This window comes from Akebia trifoliata, chromosome 2, assembly GCF_017979445.1.
Source record: "Akebia trifoliata isolate Shusen 1 chromosome 2, ASM1797944v1, whole genome shotgun sequence".
NCBI classification, from domain to species: Eukaryota; Viridiplantae; Streptophyta; class Magnoliopsida; order Ranunculales; family Lardizabalaceae; genus Akebia; species Akebia trifoliata.
The window spans coordinates 10,553,827-10,566,357 of record NC_141376.1 but is presented as its reverse complement, the minus strand read 5'-3'; the positions used below and the strand labels follow the sequence as shown (position 1 = coordinate 10,566,357).

The 12,531-nt window shown below is 34.6% G+C and overlaps 2 protein-coding genes across 2 annotated transcripts; both read right to left on the bottom strand.

Moving 5' to 3' along the window:
* On the bottom strand, positions 1 to 1,553 carry LOC147409483 (Cupredoxin superfamily protein). Its single transcript, XM_086429540.1, has 2 exons — positions 1,319 to 1,553; positions 1 to 615 (listed from the first exon to the last, which is right to left on the bottom strand). Exons 1-2 carry the CDS (start codon positions 1,479 to 1,481, stop codon positions 236 to 238), a joined length of 543 nt encoding a protein of 180 aa, XP_086285666.1. The 5' UTR covers positions 1,482 to 1,553; the 3' UTR covers positions 1 to 235.
* Positions 1,554 to 9,387: 7,834 nt separating this feature from the next.
* Positions 9,388 to 12,531, bottom strand: LOC147409482 (uncharacterized). Its single transcript, XM_086459443.1, has 5 exons — positions 12,199 to 12,531; positions 11,933 to 12,001; positions 11,742 to 11,824; positions 11,420 to 11,622; positions 9,388 to 9,639 (listed from the first exon to the last, which is right to left on the bottom strand). The coding sequence occupies exons 1-5, from the start codon at positions 12,405 to 12,407 to the stop codon at positions 9,550 to 9,552; spliced, it is 654 nt and encodes a 217-aa protein (XP_086315569.1). The 5' UTR covers positions 12,408 to 12,531; the 3' UTR covers positions 9,388 to 9,549.

Sequence of the window (12,531 nt, the reverse complement as noted above, 5' to 3'; positions counted from 1 at the left end):
TGGAACAAAACTTTAAACAATGGATGTAATTATTCACTAATAACCCCACTCAATTATCATTCCCACTGTTCTTTCATAATAATAAGAACTAAACATCAAGATGTGGGCCAATCCATGTCCTCAAATACACTAGTGTTACAAAATACTCAAAAAAACACTTAAAGGAGAGAGAGAGAGAGAGAGAGAGAGAGAGAGAGAGAGAGCACTGACTCCACCCTGGCTACTCTTCCTTCTCCTAGAGAACCAACTTAAACAATGCCACCCCAATAAGCAATATGGCAATGGAGGGAGAAATGGTGCCTGAAGATGAGAAGGAATCGGTGGTGGTTTTAGGAGTGGGTGTGGTGGTGGTGGTGGTGGGGGTGAGCGTGGGTGTGGAAGGAGAAGTTGGCGATGTTGTTCCAGTACTTGATCCACCTCCCACAGTAACTGCTACCTTCATTCCACTGCCGCAATGGCCAGGCACTCCACAAATAAAGTAATGTGTTCCAGTAGTCTTGAGAGTTATAGAGGTTGCACCACTACTATCTGTAGTTATAGAGTTGCCAACAGTGCAAGTTGAGTAGTCACTTCCACTCACTTCATCAACTGTATGTCCTCCTCCATAGTTAAATGCTGCCAACACCACAATGTTTAAAGTTCAAACAAACTCCAAATTACATTTCTTTTAAAAAATTACCTTTCCTTTATAAATTAATAGAGAGTCATTATTGCCGCACCAACTTTTGCTAACACTAGTCCAACTGTGCAATTCTCTAGTGTTTTGCATAGGAATTGGTGTGGCATTAACAAAATCTGATGTGGCAATAGCATCTCTCTTATAATAAATTAAACTCTAATCACTTTACCAACCTCCAAAACCATCTATTTTTCATGTGTTGAGACACACATTCCCATAACAACCTATGGTGTGCACATGGCATAGGTTGCATTTCATCTTCTCTCTTCTTTCTTTTTAATTTCTTGAGTCCTCATAATATGACTTGCCATGTGGCATACTCAATCGACTCCCTGACATGGACAAGTTCGAACCATAGATCTATCCATCTCAGGAAACACGGCTCCCCTAGCTATACATTTTATTATGGGAAAGTGTGATCGTGTATCCCTAAGTGTACAGATCTACGATTCCTGTATTTGTCAGCTGATGTTAGAGAGTCAATTGACTAAGCCACTTGGCAAGTCATATTACCATCATTTTTTTTTCATTAATATCCTTCTAATTTTATTATCTTTTTTCTTCTACGTTATAAGATGAAAAGAAAATAGTTAACTTTAAAGAGAAATATTTGAGGAAAGATATGATTGAAGAACAAACCGAGGGTGTCACCAACTTTAAAGGTTTTCCCTTTAGTCCATGTGCTGTAATCAACAGTTGTCGTCCAACCTGTTGCCTCTCCCACTGTGTAAACTGTAGCTAAGCTAGGCATGGCACAACATAACCCTATTAGGATGCCACACACAACTCCAGCTACGGCCATTTTACACTAAATAAAATTAAAAATTAAGACTCAAACACACGCACACACACAAAGCACAGATAGAGAGAGAGAGAGAGAGAGAGAGAGAGAGAGAGAGATGGGTGTCTTGGGTGTGACAGTAATAGGAGAAGGGGGTCTTTTTATAATGGGAGTGGGTGGTTGGAGTATGTCAATTTCGTTCCACTTTTTTCGTTTAATTATTTATAAATTCAAGTAATTGAATGAAGGGTAATTTGGGCATAATCTTGTATGTTCAGGTGAATATGTTTTCAAACTGGTGACTACACCCCTTGGCCTTTGTCCTCTATGAGAGACTAATGTAAAAAAAATATCAAAGTACCCTTTTCATTTATCTCTTGCCTCCCAAAAAACAAAAAAACAAAAAAAAAACAAAATCAAGTTCAATGGTTAGGGTGAAAACTTAGATTTATTTGGCAAGCCATTATTTTCCACAAAAATTCTATATTTTTTTTAGTCATTTAGCATAAAAAATTATTTATTTTATTTCCATTGATTTAAACATGGAGCTATAGATAAAATTGATTAATTGATCAAGAGTGCAATAGATCTTAATCTTATCACAAAAACTCAAGCTTGATAAAGATAATTGTTTTGGGAAAAAAATTGTAGAATTTTCACTAGGAGATTGAAGACAAGAGTATTTCTGTAGTTTTATCAACAGCCTCCCATAAAAGACAGTAGTCAAGAGGATATGTCATCAGCTTGAGAATGGTGAAAACTCAAATATTCACCAAACATCAAGAAAAATGTCTAAATTACCCTGAAAGGAATTAGTCATAATTGAGGATGACTTGAGTCAGACTCTACACCTAAAAGAAGTGGGTGACCATCTCCTACTTCTTCATCTTTATTATTTTATTTTATTTTTAGTTGGTTTCCTCTCGAAACATGGTTGTTATTATATCCTACATCTGATATGGGTTGTCTTAAAGATATAATGTGCCAGGTCACACAGGCCCAATAAAGAAGAGTGTCTCCTTTTTGTCAAAAAGATTATAAGCATGAGTGCAAATAAGTGCTGGCTGAACACAATTAAATGCTTTTTTAACAAGCAAGCTATAAAAGTTGGACATGACCTTTCTTCTGCATTATTAATTGATTGACATGATGAAGAACTTGTAAAGATGGATATTCTATTAGGAACAATTCCAATCTGAGATAAAGATGGATAATTACGTTAGACATTCTCATGTTTCATTATATAGAATACAATTCCTACTTGAGGCCTACTCAATTTATTATAGAAGAAAAAATAATGGGGAGATTGACTTTCTAAGATTAACCCAATTAACAAATATTACGATCTCTATCCTTCAATTTTCTTATCTTGACCATATGATCACTTTTTTCGTAAATATCCCTAGTAATATAAAGGGGATGCTTTAAAAATGAAGATTGGTTAGAGTTAGGTTTGGTGTTTTGAAGACTGTTTTGAGATGCTCTTGGCAAGTTGTCACTTTCAAAAATACCCTCATCTTCAACTTCTCTAGAAAATCTCAGTCTTAAATAGAATTTTAAGAGAAAAAAAAATTTTCGATCCGATTTAACCCTCTTAAAATATTAGAAAAGATAAGAAATGACCTAATTAACATTTCATATGTTTAAAAAAAAAAAAAATCTAAAATAAACAATTTATACTATAAAACTAAGAAAAGCCATATCTCCTTTGTCTCCAATCAAATAGGTATCTTTGAAAACAAAAATTCTTTAATCCAAATCATAAATCATAAGTGACTTCAAATACTCTAAACTTTTGACCATTTTCCTTAATAATCGCTTTAAATCTTAGGATTGATTTCTTTTTTCTTAAAACTTACTTAAAGGGCTTTATACATTGAACATTAAACTTCCAACCTCTCTCTTTTGTCTCTCATTTTCTTGATTCTACACTTTATGAAGAATATTTGGAAAAATAAATCAAATATTTTTTACAAGAAGTAGGAGATGTGGAGGGCAATATGATTGTTTTGAAAGTTATCTCGTCAGTCTCTCACAGAAGACTAATGTTAAGGGAGGCATGTCATCAATTTCATGTTGGGGCTATCTCTAATTCTCACTAATTTAAACCATGATGGCTACCTGAGAAAATTGAAGAAAATTATAAATCAAAGAACGTTAAGAATGATGGCTGGGACGTCCCAATCTCATACCAAGTCCAACGGCTAACCTAACCCATATCTGAATGTCGTCATGGGAATGATCTTTGTAGGAGTTTAAAGTCACATAAAAATGGATCCCACTACATGTGACATCCACTCATGGATGTACTGAGATCCAAGATCAAGCCAAGACTTTGTCTAATTGGTCAGGCCGTACTCTCAACCTAGTCAATTTGGTTCGACTGATTTGTATTTTTTATTAGATTAAAAAAATATGTATATTTATTGAGAAATATTACTTAATGAACCAGTTAGGAGGGATTTCTTTCTAAACGCCCCTAACTTTTTTCTTTCGTGTAGCACTCTCAAGTCTCAAACATGGTTTTAAAACTCGTTTTGAAGTCTCTATCTTGTCTATGAATGAGACATCAAACTTATTTGAGTCGTTTCAGACGAGATTTAAAAAAAAAATGCCTTCTAATTAAATGGATGATACTAAGACAAGTAGGACGAGTCATCTCGGTTTCGGATGAGATTTGAAACCATGGTCTTAACCCCATTTAAATTGATGAGATGGATGACTCAAATTGTGAAGATCAATAATTGAAATCATTGAGATCAAATTTTGACGCTATTGTCGAGACTAACCTTTTATAAACTTCGAGATCGATAATTACAAATCGTTGATCTTAAACATCTAAGCATGAATTAGATGACAGATCTCAAAGATTTGAATTCAACCTTTTATCAAGGTGAGAGGGCAATTAAGAATGAAAGATTTTACTAAATGGGTTGATAAGTTAATGCCCCCAAAACTCAGGGTGCATGTAGAACGACTCCCTACCATAGGATCTGTTATTTCTTTTCATAAAAAGATTACACAATGAAATACGGATGGTTCATTAGCCAAACTTATGTTAGTACAAATCTGGCCAGATTACACCACTGGATCAATCCGGTATTTTAAAAACACTGATGTGAGCAAATGAAGCACTAGAATTAAGGTTGGCGATTTGGAAAAACACTTTTTGCTCATACTTTTTCCTCACAAGATCTGTGATCGACCAATCACATGAGCTTGCGTGTATTGAGGTCATATCTTGTTGGTCTCATTTTCTGACTCTCTTTTATTTGGGTTTTTCCTAATGCAATTGTTGATGGGTGGATTAATAATGTATTCTCTAATAGAAAAAGACACTTGTGGTCTATTCCTCTCTTTGTTGTTTGTTGGGGACTTTGGAAAGATAAGAACATTAAGGTGTTCCAAGGAAAGGAAGAGACTTCCCAAGAGATGATTTTTGACATTTTGGGATTATTATTCTTTTGGATTAGAGCAAATTGTGCAAAGATTTCCATAGGACACGAGATTTTTTTTCAAGTGAGAGTCGTTTTGTATTGTTTAGTTTAGGAGGGTTTGGGTATAGTTTGTAGTGCTTGCCGTAGTATTTTCCTTTCCTTTTTTGTATTTTTGTTTCTTCTTTATTTGCTTCTTTGTACAGGGGCCATCTCGGCCTCTAGTTTGATTTTTCAATAAAATCTTATACTTATAAAAATAAAATAAAAAGTGGAGAGATTTTGGTGGTGGGAGACGTGGTCAATGAATTACTAGGTAGCTGGTTAGCAATAATGAAAAGTGTGTTCTATGAAATTGAAGCAAATAGTTGGTGAAAAAAATGTCCTTTCTTCTATATAAACCGTTTCTACTTTTGCTTCCTCACATGACACATGACACATGCCACATGCCACAACGATCACTAATGGAGAAAGACTGGAAGTTGCAAAGTGAGTTAGGAGTTTGTTTTTTTTGTTTTTTGGCAAATTTATTAAATCTATGCAAGATTGTCTGTTTCACAATGGGCACAAGCTCTCTTGGGACTTTGGTTTGGTTTTAAGTGAAATTTTAATGACTAGAAAATTAGTGAGGTGACATCCCTTCTTGATCTTATCTTTTCTTACCAATTTGTTGAAAATGATGAGGATCAAAGAGAGGGGAGCAAGAGTAAGGATAAAAGATTATATGTTTGGTCTTTCCACAAAGCGTTATTGCCTCCTTTTGACTTAGCTTTTTTTGAAAATGCAATTTGATCTACTCTTGTTCCGATCAAAGTTGCAAATTTCATTTGGTTATCTTTCACTTAGTTTCATCTTCTTTTAAAACTCAATCTTCGCAAACCTCTCAACCTTTCCTTTTGTAGATTTCTTTCTTTCTCTACTTTCTTATCTAAAAAAGATTTAAATTTGAAGTTAGACTTCTTATGATAAAATAAAACAAAATCCTTTTTAGAAGTATCACATAAGTGGATTACTTACATAAGTTATAAGTCCAATCCAAATTACCTTGGATCGACTTAAAAATATACATATTTTGACCAAGCTCAATATATTTTGAGCCATACTTCAACATGTCTAATTTACAAAACTACCCTCATTAGATTTCATAAGTCACGCAATGCAGAGCCTATGAGATCATGATTTTAAATCTCGTTCAAATTGTCTCGGATCATCCACCAACAAGATGAGTTGATAAGTCTTTTCAAAGACATGATTTGTTTTAATTATAAGGTATTTTTTAAAATTTCATCCAAGACAATTCAAATGGATTGGATATCTTGTCCGAGATGACTCGTTCTCATTCACGGATGAGACAATATGTTTTGCCGAGTTTTAAAATCATGTATGAGATCTATGGGCAAAAAATTTCTTGTCTTTGGGCTGTTTGGGTTTGAAATTTGGGGCCGAGCCAGCTACTACTCCCCCTTTTTAGTCTATTAAGGTGTCACACTCTTTATTTTCACAAAATCATGTGTTATGGACATAGTGGCTATTGCACCTATGCAGAGATAATACATATTATGCACATAAATTGAATAAAGTGTGCGAGACACAATTTCGTTATTTCATAGTTGTTTCCTAGGTAATTAGTACATAGTCATTATTTGTGCTCCAGAGATAGTGAGGCCTCAAATGAATATCGTGCTGGTCCATCCAATCTGGCAGAGTTGTCAAACCATATGATTGCCATTATCAAAATCTGTCCGCCCAATCATGTGAAGTCATCACTTTATGAGGTTGAAAATATTAGAATGGATATTTTTATTTTTGAAGATAGGGTCTAAGTCACCAAACTTATAAGATCCTCTAAGATGATATACCATCTGGTGTCAGCAGTAATTCAATAATGCTAAATAATATCAAGCCCTCAATATTGTGTGAATGAGGACACTTTTTTTTTTGTTTTGATAACCAGGTGTCCCTGAAGGCAGCGGACAGGGCCAGTATCTGGGCTTTGTCCAGTCCATAGACCATGGTCTTGTCCAAGGACAAGTCCTGATGCACGTGTGACACCCGCACATCACATTCACTAGGTAAGTGAGGGTGCGCCTTCCCTAGGGAATTAATGGTCATATTGGGTATTGAACTCACAACCTACAGGCATTAACCGCTTATTAGTGCAAAATTGCCACTGAGCCAACCCCTCGGGATTGAGAATGAGGACACTAGCTTCAACTGATCACTCTCCCCAATGTAGAATTCATTAGCCAAAATGGGATTCTACCGACACCAATATTTGGGATGATGGTGTGGTCCAATGATATTGATGATGACTTATGCCAATGGGGTAATTTAGTATTTGGCAACTCCCAGCACAAATTGTTTCATGGGGCATAATCTTTAGGATCAACTGGACCGTGTAAGGGTGTCAATGGGCTGAAAGGCCTAAGGCCCATCTGGTTCTACAGTAAATGGGCTTGGGAAAGGCACTTTAACCCATAGAATTCTTGTGATAGACCAGACTTGGACAGACTACAGGCCCATCGTGGTCTTCATCCTCTCTCGGTCTCTCTCTCTCTCTGTAAAAGTAAACAGCCGCGGGCCTAACGGGCCTGAATGTAGGGTAGGTGGCTGGAGTTTTAAACCCAAAAAAAGTGGTCCATTAAAGAACCGGCCTAATCCATTACACCCTTAGATCCATAAATCCTTCCCCCACTTTGGTGGATTTATGTACAAATACTATCCTGATTAATGATTTCTAGCCATGGATTTTCACATAGTTAGTTCATCAAGAACATGATCATTATTTTAATCATTGGATTTGAATTTTAGATTTGGCAGTTCAATGATCATTCTTTTCCAAAACCATGGATCAAGTCAAAAAAATAAAAATAAAAAAATAAATATTTTTTTTTATAAATAAAAATATGATCTACGCAATGAACTCCACATTCCACGACAAGGGACGGAGCCAATATTCAGGAATTGTTTATGTGGGGGCAACTAAGACACTTAAAATTTCTTATGAGACAATAGTGACAGATTTTTTTTTTCACTTTTGTTATACATTCTAATAGCATATAAATCAATAAGTTTGAAAATTTCTTGTAGGGCAAAATGCCCTCATTGCCTCCATTGTGAATCGACCCGTCCACGACAGTCAGTAAAGATTTGAAGTCATACTTAGTTGGTCATACTAGCCTAACTCTTGAATCATGTAATTGGGAGCTTATCCTCTATATTACTATTTCCCTGGAGTTCGTAGTGGATTTGGACAGTTGAGGAAGCGCCACATCACATAGGCGCAACAATCTTGTTGTTAAAAATTGAAAGTTCAGGGACCGTCCATCTTCAAAGCATTTGATAAGGCTTAAAAAAAATATTCATTTTTTAAAGAATTTTTTAAAATAAAAAAAGTTTACTCATGAAGAATCACATATTTCATATATATAGTTTTCATATATTTTTGTAGTTTGATAACTACGTTTGCGTTAGGTTAAGAGAAGTTGTTGAGTCATCAGCGTCGTAATTATTTTAGTGGTAAATGTTCTTTAATTAAGCACCTGTTCCTTAGAGATAAGTATGACCTAAGATTCCAACCTAGAAAAACAAAAAAAGACTTACCCACTCTTATGTTTAGATAACATCCATGAAGATTTTCTGATACGAAAATTCTAGAAAATAATCAATCAAAACTAGAAAATTCAGGGAAATTAAATCAATATATGAAATTATATGTCAAGAAGTTCATTTATAAGACAATATTATCCATATTTTTCACAAAATTTTAAGAGCACAAACCAGGAAGAATAACTTTATCTTGTCCTTGAAAACATACTCTCTTGAAATTAGATAATTTTTTTCCTTTGATATTATACGAGTGAAGAAAATGAATTTTATTGAAAATTCTGGAATGATTATTACATGAGCCCTAATAGAGTATTGTAAATAGATTAATCTCAAGAAAAACATCTACGGTTATGCGCATGCCACCACGTCATTGCGTCACCCCCTTAGCACTACTCTTGTAAATATTACACTAAGTAAGATATAGAAAATATCGTAAGAGATAAAGATTTTAGTTATCAATAATTCCTAATAATATAGGACATACTAATTGATATTGTTAAATAATGATTTTCTGACTCCCCCAAGGGCTTACTCAAAATACCATCTTGACATGATATGTGCCAAAACCAATAGATTTTATGCCTCGGGATACTCCAGTGCCACGTGGGGAAGTCAGATTATCACGACTCTATACTCAAAATACTCTCATGACGTGCTAGAACCATAGATTTTATGCCTCGAGATACTCATCTTCACAATGTATATGAGTATCCCAAGGCATAAAATCTATATTCCTGGCATGTCACATCAAGAGAGTATTTTGAGTATGCCACATAGGGGACTCAGATTATCACGACTCAGTTGTTAAAAATACATCATTCTCGATCGCAGCCTTCCTTGTGATGATATACATTGACAGTGATACAATATCTTATGAACCTTAACATGATGCATCTTATTTCTAATAACAACTAGCACACTCAAAATGTATCGGTCTATCACAAATGGGAAAATTAATTTCAACACAAATATTATGATATTTTCAACAATGACCATATTGATCCTCTAGCAATTTGCCTAATTAATAACGTAAGCTGATCCGTCAGCTATTGTTCGAGCTCTTTTTTGTTAACCACCTTTTCTTGATCCTTTGCAGACTCTAAAATTGTTTCCACTTGCTTCTCTGCTTCTCCTACCTGCACTTGCATTTGAAATCATTAATCAAACTTCATTCTTTTCCAACTCACAATTCAGTTTTTCTTTTGCATGAGCCCTATTTACAAGCTAGGTTGTTGGCTTCAGTGTGATCTCCCCAGGTAGGTGCAACCAAGAGCCCAATTTACAAGGCTATGTTAGTTGCTAATAGAAATAAAAGTCGTGCTGGAGTGACCTCAAGATTGTAGCTCACATCGCACGTCTTGACGTGCATCATCACTATAGAAATAAGAACCTTTTCGATCTGACCAATGCCATTCGCATTTGGTGAGGGTATGCTTGCTCCCACTTGCACGTCAAGATGTGGACACTTCATCATTACTATAGAAATAAAGAATCTTTTCGATCTGACCAATGCCATTCACATTTGGTGGTGGTATGCTTGCTCCTACTTCCCAAGATAATTTAATATAAATTTATTTATTACAATGTAATTTGATGTACCAATCTTTTTTAGTACACCACATAATGAAATTAATTACAATTATTAGGAGTGGATAATCATTCTATTCTTTGATGATTGCACCACTTCACCATTTCACCTTCTTCTGGGTTTTTTTACTTGGAACTATTTTCGTTTACTTCTGCTTTTTCGTGTGAAATATATAATTTCATTAATGGGTAGGTTATAAAAAAAAAAAAAAAAAATTTGATGAGGAAATATAAGCTCTCTTTATAACAACCATTCTTTCTTTTCCTCACCTACTGACTTGTGTTCTGGCGGGGATAAATTGTTATTACAGCCCTGTTTGGTATGCTACAAATCATTTGCGAATGCAAATGATTTTTTAAAATAGAATTTGTTAGTATTTCGTTAATGACACAAATGATTTGTATTGCAAAAAATTTGCATTGATAACCTAAATTCTTAAGAAATTTCAGCAAATGATTTGCGGCACAAAAAATACTGTAAATCATTTGACTTCAACCTATGCATAGCAAAGTTACTAAAATATCCGATAAATTTTATTTCAAAAATATCCCTCATCATGGAGATATTTAAGAAAATTTACATGCACGCTATCTATTGTAGTGAGTACTAAAAGTATTTTTGTAATTTGACTGGTTTATTTGATGATGGGTATTTTTATTATTCTAATATGTAGGTTACTATACTTTTGACAAGGATATATTTGTTAATGCAGCAAGTATTAAGGATATATTTGTAATTTAAATAATTTGTTTCATGAGGTTGAATAAGTTAAAATTGTCTTTTGGTTTTATTTTAACAAGAAATCACCATGAATTTTTTTATTGCAAATATCAACGAATCACCAAAAAAGATTTTTTTAGAGATTCCCAATGGCTACCAAGTCATAGTAAATCTTTCGTCACAAAACATTTGCAATGCAAATGATTTGTAATGTACCAAGTAGGGTCTACATGAAAAAAAAAAAAGAAAATATGTAGGGTCATTCTATTTGCACCTACTTTCTTCTCTATATCTCACCCCAAATTGTGTTTTAGGTGGGTTCAAATAGCCTGGCCCAAAAATGTATTTCTTAGAATGTTTAGAAATTTTCCAAAACGCTATCAACTTTTGATGAAAATCCTATTCCAAGTGACGATCCCGTAAGCTTAAAGTGAAGATCTCGCACATGCACTACTTTTAGCGAGATCGTCACTTGAAAACCTGCGAAATTGTCACTTGAAAATCTGAGATCTCTCACTTCATGGTTTGGGAATTAAAATGAACAGTTAGCCAGAATTGGAATTTGTCATATTTAGCTCAAGAAATGGTAGTTTACCCTAGATTATTACCTCGGTAATGACAGCTTTGACTTCTTCAGCATCATTCACTGCCTCTTTAGCAAGATTTTCAAGTGTGATTATATTTTTCTTAAGCTTTGCATCATCAGGAAGTTTCTCTGCCACTTCCTCCGCCACCTTCTCCACCTCCTCCGCTAACTTTTCCACCGTCTCTGCCACAGTTTCCGCCTCCTCTATGGCCGTGTCCACCTCATCTAATCATGCAATGTCCCCAACAAAAGATTAAAAATAAAGAAAATTGGGTTAAACATATATGTCGCCCAAATTGATGTGTATTAAGGAAGGTATCAATGAATTCTTCCTTCATCCTTACTTTTTAACGTTTGTATCATTCCCCATCCTTTCTTGATGAAAGTTAGAGGTTTGGATAATATCTCTCCAAAAATCCAACTAGACCTACACCAACTACAAATATGTTAGATTAAGCTTCTTAAACTTTAAACCCAAAATTGATACAAGATTATATATGTGAAATTATGGCTCTAATATATAATAGTTAATTACCATCCAGGAACACTAGATCCTGAAGGGGTTGAATCTCCTTGTTGACTATCATTACTTGCATAAATTTCCCTATATCCAACAACCAACACAATCCAAAATATATTAATTAAGACCCATTTCTAGTCAGAAATCTCAAAAGAACAGTTAATATATAACAAGTTATATTAGACATTAGGGAAAGATATCTAGGATCAATAATATCAATTAGCTTGTATTTTCTAATTAGAAAAATGTATCAATTAATAAGCAAGAACGGATGAGCTTACATCTTTGTAACATGTTTGTCGCGCCCTCTACGATTGGTGTTGGACAGAAGCATCCCATGATTCCCCATGAAGTAGTGTTCATGATGCTTAGATGATTGGATCCATGATGGACGGTGATGAGGAGTAAGAATGGAAGCATGGGATCTGTAATGAGTATGACGGAGGCTACTCAAGTGGTAATGAGCTATCGAAGTGGGGGCTGTAGACATGATTGGTGATTGATACCAATGAAGATCGATTCTCTCCAATTCTAGAAATCACTTTTAATTCATTGAAACTTGCTGTATTTGAAGCTTGGATGATAGGTTTATATTTGCAGTGCGACTAAGCTTA